General features: G+C 46.6%; 2 protein-coding genes across 3 annotated transcripts in view; both read left to right on the top strand.

Annotated features, from left to right (window-relative positions):
* The first annotated feature begins 3,360 nt into the window (after positions 1–3,360).
* LOC133122635 (gastrula zinc finger protein XlCGF28.1-like) lies at positions 3,361–6,304 on the top strand. Of its 2 annotated transcripts, XM_061232717.1 has the most exons (3): positions 3,361–3,496; positions 4,171–4,202; positions 4,324–6,304. In XM_061232717.1, exon 3 carries the CDS (start codon positions 4,357–4,359, stop codon positions 5,692–5,694), a length of 1,338 nt encoding a protein of 445 aa, XP_061088701.1. In that variant the 5' UTR covers positions 3,361–3,496; positions 4,171–4,202; positions 4,324–4,356; the 3' UTR covers positions 5,695–6,304. The 2 variants fall into 2 exon arrangements, with proteins under 2 accessions (XP_061088701.1, XP_061088702.1); XM_061232718.1 differs by lacking the exon at positions 4,171–4,202 and having other exon boundaries at positions 3,393–3,496.
* A 3,471-nt stretch (positions 6,305–9,775) lies between these two features.
* Positions 9,776–15,931, top strand: part of si:ch73-100l22.3 (uncharacterized) — an 11,786-nt gene continuing 5,630 nt past the window's right edge. The window contains exons 1-9 of the mRNA XM_061230607.1: positions 9,776–9,808; positions 10,089–10,249; positions 10,374–10,502; positions 11,083–11,585; positions 11,769–12,486; positions 12,587–12,844; positions 12,974–13,094; positions 13,471–13,571; positions 13,931–14,059. Of these exons, the coding sequence (XP_061086591.1) occupies positions 10,115–10,249; positions 10,374–10,502; positions 11,083–11,585; positions 11,769–12,486; positions 12,587–12,844; positions 12,974–13,094; positions 13,471–13,571; positions 13,931–14,059 (2,094 nt within the window). The 5' untranslated portion in view covers positions 9,776–9,808; positions 10,089–10,114. The remainder of the gene's footprint in view (positions 9,809–10,088; positions 10,250–10,373; positions 10,503–11,082; positions 11,586–11,768; positions 12,487–12,586; positions 12,845–12,973; positions 13,095–13,470; positions 13,572–13,930; positions 14,060–15,931) is intronic.

Raw genomic sequence — 15,931 nt, forward strand, 5'->3', positions numbered from 1 at the left:
AATACACTTTAATCAATGAAATATTAGTTCTTACCTTGAAAAGGAAATCACAGGTAAGCAACGAATCAGCGAGCTGGCATTGTTTGTCGCATTCGTTTGTATTAAAATGACGTTGGTGTCAAAAGTAACTGTTTGCTGCAAACATACAGTAGTTCGCCACGAATGTTTGCCGTCTTCAACGTGTAACCGATATTGAATGTAGGCCTACTGTATTTATGAAACTTCCATAACGTCTGTAAGCCCTTAACCTATACACGATACATCCAGTCAGTGCTTTCTCCACATCAGTGTTAATACGCGTTGCCCTTTCTGAATGAATACAACGGATCGCTTTGAGTCCCGAAAAAGACCTTCATGAATTTTGCCGGTCTGGCTGGGGTGATTCGCTGTATGATCTGGGACATACGTCCTCCACGTAACATTTGTCATTTTTGGCCAGCGCTGCTGAAGCAAGTGTCTGTCCCAGTTCTTTCAGCCCAAAACAACAACCCAATTTGTCTGTCCCTTTCCTTCACATAGATTAGCATATCTGGCCGCTAATGAAACGGATTATAAAAGAGCCATGCCCATGAACTCCAGCAATAAACACAGTGTTTTAAAAAATTTTTTTACATGTATGTGTTGGCTATTTGTATAGTATGTTATACACCCAGTGGTCACTTCATTAATAGACCTGTACACCAGCCTTTTAATGCAAATATTTAATCGGCCAATCACGTGGCAGCAACTAAATGCATAAAAGCAGTGATCAAAGTGACTTTGACCATGGAATGATTGTTAGTGCCAGACAGGGTGGTTTGAGTACCTCAGAAATGATGATCTCCTGGGATTTTCATGCAGGAAAATGTCTGTTACAATGAATCTGTATGTGATCATAATCAAACCTGAACCTGAACTCTAAATGGTACAGTTAAACATGAGACCTTTCTGCAAACATTAAAGCCAGATGGCTTTTTATTTTAATGTTCTACTGTTTATAAATAATAATTTTAAAAAACATTTGAATTTGAATTATTCTTTGTTACTTACGAAGGCCCACACGCTGGTGATTCACCCGTTAGGGTTTAAATGAGTCAGGTGAGTATAACTCCAGAGCTGGACTTTTTATTCTGAAGTAACTCCATGCCTTCAAAAGTATCCAACTGCAGTGGCTATTATGTCTGGTGTTAATAACAATGGGTTTCTCTAAACATTTGTCCAAGGATTTCAGAATGAAGATGGTTCATTTCCACTAAGAAGGAGAGGGCTGCAAAAACTCTCTCAACTGCCTATTTCCACGGTCAGAAATGTTATTAGAAAATAGAAGATAAATGGAACAGCTGAAGTCAAGGCAAGGTCTGGAAGACCAAGAAAGATTTAACCCGAGAAGAACCCACACATGACTGCAAAGAGCTGCAAAAAAGAGAAGTAAACACAGGTTGGGCTGTTTACAGTACAGCAATACAACATATTTTAAACAACAAAGACCTACATGGCAGAGTTGCCAGAAAGAGCGACCTCAACAGAAAATTAAGCGTCTGAAGGATACAAAAGAAAACATTGAGAGGCCTGAATCCTAGCAAAACACTTCATGCAGTAGCTCCATCAAAAAGTAAAAAGGTTATTGAGAAGAAAAGACCTGCCCCTCGGTATATGACCACACACAAGCTTTTAAACAAAAGTCCTGTCAACTGGAACTTGGAAAGAGAGCCTTGGTGCTTGCAATCATTCTCTCTAGAGCTGGAACATCTTCATTTTCAAAGCTTATACAAGGGGGAAAAAATAATCCCCGATTTCTGTTCGAAACTGTTGCTGAGCTGACTAATAACCATGCTGCAGCCAATCCTCAAATCCTTGCTTCCTGATACAGTACTTTCTTGACCTTCTTTAGTGATAAAATAATAGACATTAGTTACAATTTTTTCTACACCAGACATCGGCAACTTTATTGATAACATAGAACCACCTCCTCAACACACAGAAAGCCCTTAATCCTCAAAAAGTCAATGAAGGACCTTCTGCCTGTTCTTGGTAAACTAATTATTCACATAATTAATTCTTCACTGTCATCAGATTATATTTTCCCGTATCTTTTAAGATAACAGAAATCAACTACTTACTCAAGAAACCAAATTTGGATCCCACTGTACCAGCTAATTATATACCTATTTGAAAACTCCCATTTTCATCAAAGATTCCTGAGAAATGTGTAGCTCAACAGCTTTCATCTGTCATACATTATATTACATTACATTAATGGCATTTGGCAGACACTCTTATCCAGAGCAACGTACAGTTGATTAGACTAAGCAGGAGACAATCCTCCCCGGGCCTTGCTCTAGGGCCCAACGGCAGTGCAGATCTTATTGGTCCCTCACAGGTCCCAGTCTTTTACCTTAACCACTATGCTACAGGCTGCCCATACAGGCCAACAAGGCGTATGCAAAGTTTCAGTCAGGGTTTAGGAAGCACCAGAGCACTGAAACACGGCCCTCGCTTTAGGAGTGAATGATTTTAAGCTGATTGTGGTTGTATCTCTATTCTTGTCCTACTTAACCTAAATGCTGCCTTTGATACTATAGACCACCACAGTGCCCTCTGTAGGCAAGACATTACTGGGACAAGCTCTTATGTGGTTTAAATAATATATTTCTGACACATCTCAGTTTTTGTAATTTACCATGGTAAACTATAAGTACTCAGAGCATTCCAGGGTACACTTTGGAGTACCTCAAGGATTGGTTTTGGGTCCTTTGCTCTTTTCTCTATACATGCCACTCGAGAACATCATAAGAAGATTATTCTGGGTTTTGCCATGTTGATGACAGATATGTTTCCATTGAGCATTATAATAAAGTACAATGACCCTCATATAACCTTATTCAATAATCCATAACCTTGTTTGCCTTGTAAGTGGCAAGTGTTTGTTAGCAAGCTAAAACGCAATAATATCTTATATTTGACATGAACATTATGAACAAGTAGGTTACATCCAGTCAATCAACTAAAACCACAGCATTCTTCTAAACCTGTGTTCTGTTCAATTTTTGGATATAAATGGGTAGGGGAGATGTGTTAGATGCAAAAATGTGTTATTTTACATGTCCCACACATGAATGGCTCAGGCGGTAACACTCTTTATTAACTACTAAATACTATATGGAGTAGTTAGTAATTAGTGAATATTGAGCCATTTCGAACACAACCACGGTGTTAATTGCCATAGTGTTAACTATGCAGATGATGCGCAACTTTATATACAGTATCTTTTGAAAATGATCTTTTATTTTGAAATAATTGTGAATAACTCCACCGGAAGTCCGATAATTATTGGTGCGACTTCCGTTGATTCAGCCTGCGATTAACTTTTATAATTTACCAGCTACTACTAGCTACCTTGTTCACGCGGTTTTAACGTGGACATGGTATCATTCACCGCCGATAATTACATTTCTGTAATCTACATAAAATTAAACAAACGACTAAAACTGATGTAATCGATTCATCGCCGAAACGGGTACGGTTCTTTCCACAATCTCGGTGCTTTTGCAGTTCGAGTTGGTGGCTTTCAACCGGGTTACCTTTTCTAATCTTAATGTAGCTAATGTTAACTTGTAGGCTACGATCCACTTGTTTAGCAAATTAATCAGTGGAACGTGAGGAAATGGTTGAAATGTGGTACATTTGTTGTATCGACTGTTATTTTTAGTTAGCGATGTTGTACAAAACAGTGAAGCCCATACATTTTCAGCAAATAAGTCACTTCATAAATACGTGTTACCATAGAATGTTAGAGTCCTGCCGATGTCATAAAAGTGACTGAAATTTGGTTTAAACAATCAGACTCGCGAGTTTTTCGTTTTCGTGACTAGCGAAAAAACAGATCGGTTAGCAGCGACTACTGAACGGAATCATTCATCGTTTTATATGTAGTCCCCAATTTCAATGTTTGAAACAAATTCACATAATGTCAAATAAAAGCGTTGTGTTTTGTATTTGGTTGCATATCATTTGCATGCCTTGACTTCACGATGTCTGTGATCAATCAACATCATCTTGTTCTCCGTTTGACCAACAAGATACTACAACTCTGCATTTGAATGGATCTCTGAGAATATAGATTCAGCTGTAAATTATGCTGATACCGTATGGAACACATTTGTTGACTGTTTCTTCTGTTTTTGGATTTAGCCTGAGTGGAAGGGTTATCCCTACCTGATGAGGTAAGAGCGCCCCCTGTGGTCAGTCAGACATCTGCAGGACTACTTAGTTTAAAGAATGTATCAGCTGCTGCAGTAGGACCTGTTTAATTCAGGCTAAATCCCTTCCCCTGTTTCCCTCCAGGAGCTGCACTTCTGCACACCTTTGAGCAGCAGTATGATGCAGGCAGGAGTCTGTCTGAGACAGGACACTGAGACAACACTACCAGAGCTCACTGAGCAGCACAGGATCAGACTGAAAGAAGAGGAACTCAGTGGACTGGAGTCAGAGACAGAGTGTGCTGCACCAGGACTCAACACACTGGAGCCAGAGTGTGTTAGTGCACACAGCGGGGTCAGTGATGTACACCACACACACACATCAGTGATAAAAACAGAAGCTGATCTGGGCTCCACCCACACTGGGGATCTTATTAAGACGGAGAGCCCTGAAAGGACAGAGCTGGGATATGTGACCCATCTGCATCCTGACCAAATCAAAACAGAGGCTGAAGATGGAGGATACCATAAGGCAGAAAACATCAGTGACCTTCTGGATATTAAATGTGTTGATGTTAAATCTGATCAAATGAAGTGTGAATCCAGTGAAAGTTTAGTGAGTGATCTCATGCACACTGTTATGAATGGAGCTGGTGTTGAACCATGGCAATGTGGAGGAGAGACAATTTCAAAAGAAGAAACCCATTCTCTGCCAACCCAATGTGGGGACTTAAACCATCACTGTAATGGTGAAAGCCCATTCAAGTGTACACAGTGTGAGAAGAGTTTCCATACAAAATCTTATTTAAAAACCCACCTGAGAATTCATACAGGTCAAACGCTATACAAGTGTACCCAGTGTGAGAAGTGTTTTTTTCGAAAATATGATTTAAATACCCACCTGAGAATTCATACAGGTGAAAAACCCTACAAGTGTACACTGTGTGAGAAGTGTTTTCAGACAACATCTAATTTAAATAGACACCTCAGCTGTCATACAGGTCAAAAAACCTACAAGTGTACACAGTGTGAGAAGTGTTTTTTTAGAAAATATGATTTAAATACCCACCTGAGAATTCATACAGGTGAAAAACCCTACAAGTGTCCACGGTGTCAGAAGTGTTTTCATACAACAGCTAATTTAAGTAGGCATCTGAGATATCATACAGGTCAAAAAACCTACAAGTGTACACAGTGTGAGAAGTGTTTTTTTAGCAAATATGATTTTACTACCCATCTGAGAATTCATACAGGTGAAAAGTCATACAAGTGTGAACAGTGTGAGAAGTGCTTTCTTAGAAAATATGATTTAAATAAACACCTGAGAATCCATACAGGTGTAAAACCCTACAAATGTATTCATTGTGGGAAGTGCTTTTTCCGGATGGCTCAATTAAGTAGCCACTTGAGAATTCATACAGGTGAAAGACCCTACAGATGTAGTCATTGTGAGAAGTGCTTTTCTGCAAAATCTAATTTCAAGAGACACCTGAGAATTCATACAGGTGAAAACTAGAGGTGTGGGGGAAAACATTGATACAGCATAGTATTCTTTCTGCCGTACAGTATCGATACAGTGGTGGCAAGTATCGATAGTTTATCGAAATACATATTTTAGAATGCACCTTGTTTTTGTAATGATTTTAATGCAGGGTGAGAGGAGACCGCCCACACTCCACAGAGCTCATTAAAAGCATATGACCACCATGGACAAACCTGTATATAGCCTACCATAGTTGTGAATCATTAAACAAAACAAAAACAATGTAATGTCTGATATTCCTTGCTGATCATACTTGGTAGAGACTGTCTAAGTTTCTGTGACTGTTCTTTGTTTTTTTTGTTTTTTTTATTATGATGAAATTTCGATGATGAAATTGACAAGTGTACATTTTTTGAAAGACCTAATGTGAAAGCTGTTGTACTGTAGAAAGATGTGAATAGGTGGATTGCAAACTTTTATTCTCAGAATGAATACTTCCAGTATCGAGGCTGTAATCCGCTAAAGCTGAGCACCAGACCTCAGACTGTGTCTTAACCTAGGTCTCAGGTCTTCAATGTTGAAGATGAATTGTGAATGTCCACATTGCCATTTAATTCAATGTAATTAAATACATTTGATTTGATTTTTGGTGTAAATTGTTTTAATTATTTGAAATATTAATGTTATTAACATTAAAACATAGTTGAAGTGGGACTGCTGGCCTCCACTACACACACACACACACACACTCTCACACACACACACACACACACACACATACCCATACACACTCACTCACTCACTCTCACACACACATACTCACACACACACACACACACACACACACACATATTTTACAGTTTGATGGCCTTATCAGACTGATTTTGATGCAGCGCAAGAATGGTTTCTTGTCAGTAAAATGGTGCAAAGTGAGGCTGATTTCATTGTATCTGTAACAAACAAATTATGGAATTAGTTCATCTAATTGAGCTGGTAGCTACATGGTCCTCCTCTTAAAAGTGTTTCAGACAAAATATGAGTTGTAGAATGGGCGAAATGTATTATTTTGACCTTTGATGTAACAAGAAAATATGAAATTGTAATGTAGCGGACACAAGTAGATGTCAAGTTATACCAAAATGACCTTGTAGGCAGAAAGAAATTGGACAGAGGCTATTTTTATGTTCTTATCTACAAGTAAAATCAGGTCAATATGATCTTGTCGGTTATATTTTCAGGAAAAAGGGGGAGAGAAAAAAGTTTCCTTAGACAACTTGTCCGTACCTGAAAAAAGAAATTAGCATCTTCATATCCACGTTTTTACAGACAAAATGTTACAGTGATTAAATGGCACAGCTGTCGCAGTTTATGCGATTGTATTTTTTTAAACTTTTTTATTTTTGTCTGTATTTAATTGCCACCCCTACATAAATCTCTCAAACAATGTTGCACCCATTATAGTTTTTGTCTCAGAAGCTATCTGTAAATAAAAAAATATGATCATCATACGATGATAGCCAGGTCGCTTAAAACTAGAACCAAGCGAACTAAATTCACTAAAGCTAACGTTAGCTAACATTCGTCAACATATTCAAACTTTTTTTCTGTTCACCACGAACGTTAGCTAAAAGTTTGTGCGGTTGTGAGGTTGAGGCGAACAAAAATGGCTGCTGATGGGGAAAACGCAGAGAGAATAAAGGTTGACAATTATTTGGCTAATACACTGCAATAAATGTAATACTAGTTCTTGCCTTTAAAAATAAATCACAGCTAAGCAAAGAGTCAGCTAGCTGGCATTGTTAGACCTAAGTCGCATCCATAGCGTCGGTGTCGACCTAAATGGAACGTTCATTTAAAATCCTTCAACAGTAACGGTTTGCTGCCTAGAACGTTTAACCGATATTAAACGTACTGTATTTACCGAACTTCCAAACGTCTGTACGCCCTTAACGTATCTATACACGATAGATCCAATCAGTGCTTTCTCCACATCAGTGTTAATACGAGGGCTGAGTTGGCCTTTCTTAATGAATACGACGGCTTGCTTTGAGTCCCGAAAAAGACCTTCATGAATTTTGTGCTCACTGAGTTTTCAATTATCAGTTTTTTTTGGTTTTTTTTGAACACTTCCCACACTGTGTGCACTTGTACGGCTTTTCATCTGAAGGAATTATTGGTTGCCTATTTAAATTTGATATTGTGGAAAAGCACTTTCCATACTGTTCACAATTGTATGGCGTTTCACCTGTCTGAATCCTCCGGTGGGTATTTAAATTTTGTATGTCTCACACTCTGAACACTTGTAGGGTTTTCCACCAGTGATGGTTTAAGTCCTCACATTTTGTTGGCAGATAATGGGCTTCTTCTTTTGTACAGTTTGAAATTGGCTCTCCTGCACATTGCCTGATCTTTGAGATCAACACCAGCTCCATCCATCACAGTGTTCATGAGATCACTCACTAAACTTTCACTGGATTCACACTTAATTTGATCAGATTTCATAAAATCCTGCAAGTGACTGATGTGTTCTGCCTTATGGTATCCTCCATCATCAGTCTCTGTTTTGATTTGGTCAGGATGCAGATGGGTCACATATCCCAGCTCTGTCCTTTCAGGGCTCTCTGTCTTAATAAGATCCCCAGTGTGGGTGGAGCCCAGATCAGCTTCTGTTTTTATCACTGATGTGTGTGTGTGGTGTACATCACTGACCCCACTGTGTGCTGTAACACACTCTGGCTCCAGTGTGTTGAGTTCTGGTGCAGCACACTCTGTCTCTGACTCCAGTCCACTGAGTTCCTCTTCTTTCAGTCTGATCCTGTGCTGCTCAGTGAGCTCTGGTAGTGTTGTCTCAGTGTCCTGTCTCAGACAGACTCCTGCCTGCATCATACTGCTGCTCAAAGGTGTGCAGAAGTGCAGCTAGTGGGAGGAAACAGGGGGAAGGGATTTAGCCTGAATCACGCAAGTCCTACTGCAGCAGCTGACACATTCTTTACACTCTGCAGTCCTGCAGATGTCTGACTGACCACAGGGGGCGCTCTTACATCATGAGGTAGGGATAACCATTCCTCTAAGGCTAAATCCAAAAACAGGAGAAACAATCTTTGGCACCTTGTCATATCTGGAAGCAGCATGATGGTTTGAGTCTCATTTGATACCTTGGACCCTTGATGATTTAAAGCCATTTAGCCAACAAATGTGTTCCATACTGTATCAGCATAATTTACAGCTGCATCTAGTCCAACCCCCCAATTCCCATCGCGATCAATTCAAATGCAAAGAGTTTTAGTATCGCTTGAAGGACAATCTGAAAATAAGATAGGCTGTCTAGACTCTGATGATGGGTCACAGACATCAGGAAGTCACGGCATGCAAAGGATATGCAACCAAACATGACTCTTTTATTTGACATTATGTTAATTTGTCTCAAACATTGAAATTGGAGAATACAAACAAAACGTTCTCCACTTACTTCATGGTGAAACAAAAATGTTTTAAAATACCCATTAATAAAAGCTGGAGTCCACTTCTGAATTATTTGATTACAAACAGAGAAAATCAGAAAAGACGGAAAAATGTAACTGCTGAGCTGGTGTGTGCCTTTTGGTTACCACCCCTGTGACAAGCGTTTGAACCTTTAGAGGCATAAACTGTAGACGTCTGCGCCTCATAAAAACTTTGAAGAAAGCGTTGCGCTTTCCCACACATTCCTAACGAGTCCCAAATGAAATCATCACCCGACGGAGTGACATGGCATGTCTCAAAGGTTTCTTTTGTTTCGGCAATAAGATATTCCGTAATTAGTCATTCGTGTCGATAGATGGCAGTCATCGAATATTTTCATGGTCTTAAGAAGTTCTTTCTTCTGCCCGTGGTAAAACGTGAACTGAATTGTAGGATAACTCGAAAACTTTTTTCCTGCAAAACTGCTAATCGCAAAAACTGGTCACGTTTTCATCAGTATAATCTCCATGTGATGTAATTTTCTCGCTGCACTACGCATTACACAATTTACATTGAAAAGCAAATTGAATATATCGTTTTCAAATCCCGATCCGTCCACATCGAAAATCCATGACGTGATTCGCAGCTGCCACGTCCGTTTTCAAACTGTCAACCCACAAGGAAGCGGGTAACGAGGGTAAACAAGGTTTGAACAGATCTTCCACATTTTACCAGCATAAAATATGAGGTTATACGTTGCAAATGGCAGCATTATGGCAGAATTATAAGCGCTGTGGTTATTTCAACGTTTTACTTAAAATTGTTAAGACACGGGTACAGAAAATATTTCAGTTACCCTAACTGTGGCTGTGTGCTCATAGCTCTAGCTAGCTAGCTACGCTATTATGGACCCCCTATAGCAGCAATAACTAAGTTAGCCAGCTTGCTGTCTTTCCTGTTACTCATTTTAAATCATCTCGTTGCAGGTCGAGTCCAATGTTTTGACAGCAGAATGGAGAGCTATGAAGACTTCATACGGACCCGGCTGTCGCGACTGCTTGGGAAGGGTAGCGAACAGGGACGGGAGCCGCCGTGCCGCGGTTCGTCTGTCATTTGTTTCCACGGCGTGCCCATCCTGCCTCCGCTGGTGAGATCACAACCATGGCACATTCTTACAAGCACCAAACTCTACTTTGATTTATTTGAGGTGACATATAATAATAATTTATGAATAAACGCGCCCTGTAGTGACAGTTCTTCGATGTTTTTAGCTGACGGCGGAGAGTCGAGAGGAGATGCTAAAACACAGAACCGACGCACAGGGGGTAGTTGATCGAAGGAATACGTCTGAGATGGGCCGAAGGATGCTGCACCTTCGGGAACTTCTTGACAGCGTTCAGGTGAGCCATGTATTTCAGATACATGGCAAATGTACACTCAGTTATTAGGTAGATCTGTACACCAGCTTGTTCATGCAAACATATTAATCATGTCGCAGCAACTAAATGAATAAAACCATGCAGACACGGTCAAGAGGTTCAGCTGTTTTTCAGACCAAATCTCAGAATGGGTCTAAGTAGCTTTCACGGTGGAGTGATTGTTGGTGCCAGACTGGTCAAAGCTGACAGGAAGGTAATAACCACACATTACATCAGTGGTATGCAGAAGAGCATCTCTGAACACACAACACATCATAACTCTCAAGTGGATAGGCTGCAGCAGCAGGAGACTTGATCAGTCTAATAAAGTGGAATAAATACCTAATTGAGAGCTCACTGAGTGTATGTTGTTCCTCATTATATGTTTCTTATTTTTAAAGTATATGAAAAGTGCCATTTTAAAATTTATTTTCGTGCCAGATTTTTACATTATTGTGCCAGTTTTTTTAATATCTTCACAAATATTGCAAAATACATTTCACTTGTATGTTTTGAGCTTTTATTTTTATTTTTTTTAGGAATGCTTCTTTTGTTTTTCCAGCTGAGGAGAGCCCCGACGCTCCGGGAGTTCCTGGGGGACGGAGCGCTGGCACGGGCCTGCGAGGGGGCGGAGTCCCAGAGGGGTTGCCACGGCGACCCCTCTCCGTCCCGCCCGCTGACCTCCACCGCCCGGGGAGATGCCCCAGGGGCCCCCGGCCTGGCAGCGGAGGGCGATGTCAGCCTCTGGGGCGGGTGGGGCGGGCGGGGGGAGCGGGGGGAGCGGGGGGGGGCCCCTCGGGGAGCCTCCGAGTTCCTCCCCGCCGCGGAGACGCACGGCGACTTCAGCCACCGGTCGGCGTCGTCCGGGTACGCCACTCACGACAACACAGAGGTCGCGGAGGGTCACGCAGAGGTCGCGGGGGGTCACGCAGAGGTCACGGAGGGTCACGCAGAGGTCGCGGAGGGTCACGCAGAGGTCGCGGGGGGTCACGCAGAGGTCAAGAAAGATCACGCAGAGGTCGTGGGGGGTCACGCAGAGGTCGAGGACAGTTATGCAGGGGTCGCGTTGGCTCACACTGAGGCCGTAGAGGCTGAAATGGTGGGTTTCCCAGTGGACGTGGGAGAGGGGGAAGGAGAGAGAGAAGGAGAGGGAGAAGGAGAGAGGGAAGGAGAGGGAGAAGGAGAGAGGGAAGGAGAGGAAGAGGGCCGAGCTGAAGCCGCCCCTGAGAGCTTCTTCTTACACTGCAGCGTGGGCACGGGTCAGAACACGGGTCAGAGCGCGGGGGGTCTCAGCAGGGCGGGTCTCAGCGGGGCGGGTCTCGGCGGGGTTGGGGGCCCGTCCCGCCTCAGCCTGCAGACCCTGCTGGAGCGCTCGCAGGAGTGCCGGCAGCGGCAGAGACAGCTCCGCAGCGCCAGGGCCCACAGCCGCTCCGACAAGGAGAACCAGCCCGGGCCGGGCCCGCTCCAGCGGGACAGGAGGGAGAGGCGGACCGGCCTGGGGAGGGCCGCGGGGGGCCCCGTCAGAACCAGGGGTCAGGGCCCGGCCCGGCCCAGGGGCCTGGAGCTGGGGGGAAGGAGCAGCAGTGAGGAGGGAGGGTCCCTCTGGGCGGTCCCGGCTGCACACGGGGTCCAGCGGAGGGAACTGGAGGGCCCTTCAGACGAACCCCCTCAGGTCGAGACCCCGCCCGCTGTCCCGGAAGCCACACCTTCTGTCACGAAAGCCCCGCCCCACAACCGGGCAGCCCCGCCCACGGACACAAAAGCCACGCCCACCGGCAGGAAGACCCCGCCCCCCACCCTGGAAATCCCGCCCCCCGGCCTGTCGGACAGGTTCGGGTTCGTCCCCAGCCCCCAGTTCTGCACCAGCCCGATTCACTGCAGAAAGACGGGCCGGCCGCCCCCACGGAAGCTTCCGGTGAACACGGCGCTCAGCGCCGGCGGCGGCCACAGGGGGCGCCAGAGTGGCGCTGGCGAGGGGGGGGGCGGGGGGCGTGGCAGGCCGCTCGGAGCTGGCCCAGATGGAGACCAACCTCGGCGCACTCACGACTCTGGTTTGGGATCTGCAGGCCACGCTCACCGACGCCCCGCCCAAGGAGGAGGAGGAGGCCCCCGCATCCCAGCGTGCCGTGCGGGCAGAGCGGGCGTCGCAGCCCCGCCCCGTCCCCTCCCTGGCCCAGCGGCGCCGTGTCCCGGACCTGTTCCGGAAGGTTCCGGGGGCTGCGGGTTTGCAGCAGGCCCCCGTCCTTCCTGAGGGCGGTAACCAGGACGACCCCTCGGCCAAACGGTCGTACGATGTGGAGACGCCGTCCGCTCTCTGGCCCCAGGCACAGGGGGGGCAGGGACACGGACAGGGACAGGGACACGGGCAGGGACAGGGGCAGGGGCAGGGACATGGGCAGGGACACGGGCAGGGACATGGGCAGGGACACGGGCAGGGACAGGGACAGGGACAGGGACAGGGACAGGGGCAGGGACACGGGCAGGGGCAAGGGCAGGACTCCCGGGCCAAGCGCAGACTCCTGATGAACACCACGAGCCAGTGGGGCCACAGGCCTCAGTCCAGCACCCCGAAAGGTCAGTGTGTGTGTGTGTGTGTGTGTGTGTGTGTGTTAATGAGTATGTGTGTGTGTGGGTGTGTGGGTGTGTGTGTGTGTTAATGAGTGTGTGTGTGTGTGTGTATGAGTGAGTGTGTGTGTGTCCTGCAGGCTGGGTCTCTGTGCTGTGCAGTCAGCAGTGTGTGTGTGTGTGTGTGTGTGTGTGAGTGTGTGTGTGTTAATGTGTGTGTGTCCTGCAGGCTGGGTCTCTGTGCTGTGCAGTCAGCAGTGTGTGTGTGTGTGTGTGTGTGAGTGTGTGTGTGTGTTAATGTGTGTGTGTCCTGCAGGCTGGGTCTCTGTGTTGTGCAGTCAGCAGTGTGTGTGTGTGTGTGTGTTAATGTGTGTGTGTCCTGCAGGCTGGGTCTCCGTGCTGTGCAGTCAGCAGGCTCACACACACACAGGACCGCTGCAGGCCCTGCAACACAAGCAAGAGCTACAGCTGCAGGAGGTGCTGCAGGTGAGACCTCTCTGCGTCCTGATTGGTCCTCTGCCTCACGCTCTCTGCATCCTGATTGGTCCTCTGCCTCACGCTCTCTGCATCCTGATTGGTCCAGTGCCTCAGGCTCTCTGCGTCCTGATTCCCATCATGCCTTTTCTCCAATGTCCATCTGCTGTTAATTACAGGTGCTAACACAGCACAGCGCTAATACAACACGGCCGTGTTCAGAACCGGCACACAGACCCGGGGAAGCAGCGTGTAATCTGTTTCAGTTTCCAGCTCGTTCCTGGGAGCCTCATCATCCATATCCCCTCTCTCCCCCCTCTCACTCATCATATCTCTCCTCCCCCTCCATACCTCTCTCTCTGATTGGTCAGAGACTGTCTCTGCAGGGCGTGTCAGTGTTAGGCCCCTCCCCCAGCTCAGGAGTGAGGTGTGTGGTTACCCGCTCTCCCCTGGAGCCCCTCCCCCTGGAGCAGCCCTCGGAGCCCCGCCCCCTCTTACAGGTACACACTGTACACACTCACACACACTGTACACACATACACACTCACACACACACACACACACACACACACACACTCACACACACTGTACACACATACACACTCACACACTCACACACACACACACACACACACTCACACACACTGTACACACATACACACTCACACACTCACACACACACACACACACACACACACACACTCACACACTCACACACACTGTACACACATACACACTCGCACACACACACGCACATACATACTGTACACACACTCACACACTGTACACACATACACACTCACACACACTATACACACACTCACACACACTCGCACACACACTCATACACACACGCACAGACACACTGTACACACACACACACACTCACACACACACTCACTCACACACACACACACTCACAATACACACACAGCAGAGTGGAGTAACAGTGTTCTAACTCCTTGAATTTGTAAATGTACATAACTGAAAGATGTTGGTGAGGGAAGAGTGAAATGGCAGTTGTGGGGGAATGGTATGGGGGATATAGGGGGTACAGGGGGAGCAGAAGTGGGGTACAGGAGGAGCAGTAGTGGGGTATAGGGGGAGCAGTAGTGGGGTGCAGGGGGAGCAGGGGGAGCAGTAGTGGGGAATAGGGGGTACAGGTTGAGCAGGGGGAGCAGTAGTGGGGTATAGGGGGAGCAGTAGTGGGGTATAGGGGGAGCAGTAGTGGGGTATAGGGGGAGCAGTAGTGGGGTATAGGGGGAGCAGTAGTGGGGAGCAGTAGTGGGGAATAGGGGGTACAGGTTGAGCAGGGGGAGCAGTAGTGGGGTACAAGGGGAGCAGTAGTGGGGTATAGGGGGTACAGGGGGAGCAGTAGTGGGGTATAGGGGTACAGGGGGAGCAGTAGTGGAGTATAGGGGTACAGGGGGAGCAGTAGTGGGGTATTGGGGGTACAGGGGGAGCAGGGGGAGCAGTAGTGGGGTATAGGGGTACAGGGGGAGCAGTAGTGGGGTATAGGGGATACAGGGGGAGCAGTAGTGGGGTAGAGGAGTAGAGGGGGAGCAGTAGTGGGGAATAGGGGGTACAGGGGGAGCAGTAGTGGGGTATAGGAGTACAGGGGGAACAGTAGTGGGGTATAGGGGTACAGGGGGAGCAGTAGTGGGGTATAGGGGGTACATGGGGAGCAGGGTGAGCAGTAGTGGGGTATAGGGGTACAGGGGGAGCAGTAGTGGGGTGTAGGGGTACAGGGGGAGCAGTAGTGGGGTATTGGGGGTACAGGGTGAGCAGTAGTGGGGTATAGGGGTACAGGGGGAGCAGTAGTGGGGTATAGGGGGTACAGGGGGAGCAGTAGTGGGGTATAGGGGTACAGGGGGAGCAGTAGTGGGGTATAGGGGTACAGGGGGAGCAGTAGTGGGGAATAGGGGGTACAGGGGGAGCAGTAGTGGGGTATAGGGGTACAGGGGGAGCAGTAGTGGGGTATAGGGGTACAGGGGGAGCAGTAGTGGGGTACAGGGGGAGCAGTAGTGGGGTGCAGGGGGAGCAGTAGTGGGGTATAGGGTGAGCAGGGGGGGCAGTAGTGGGTATAGGGGGAGCAGTAGTGGGGTAGAGGGTGAGCAGTAGTGGGGTATAGGGGGAGCAGTAGTGGGGTATAGGGTGAGCAGTAGTGGGGTATAGGGGGTACAGGGGGAGCGGGGGGAGCAGTAGTGGGGTATAGGGGGAGCAGTAGTGGGGTACAGGGGGAGCAGTAGTGGGGTGCAGGGGGAGCAGTAGTGGGGTATAGGGTGAGCAGTAGTGGGGTATAGGGTGAGCAGTAGTCGGGTATAGGGGGAGCAGTAGTGGGGTGCAGGGGGAGCAGTAGTGGGGTATAGGGT

The sequence above is a fragment of the Conger conger genome, chromosome 2 (assembly GCF_963514075.1).
Source record: "Conger conger chromosome 2, fConCon1.1, whole genome shotgun sequence".
In the NCBI taxonomy this organism is placed as follows: Eukaryota; Metazoa; Chordata; class Actinopteri; order Anguilliformes; family Congridae; genus Conger; species Conger conger.

Bases quoted from the DNA above. Each gene is read 5' to 3' on its own strand.
- LOC133122635 (XM_061232717.1), top strand. From the start codon at position 4,357: ATGATGCAGGCAGGAGTCTGTCTGAGACAGGACACTGAGACAACACTA.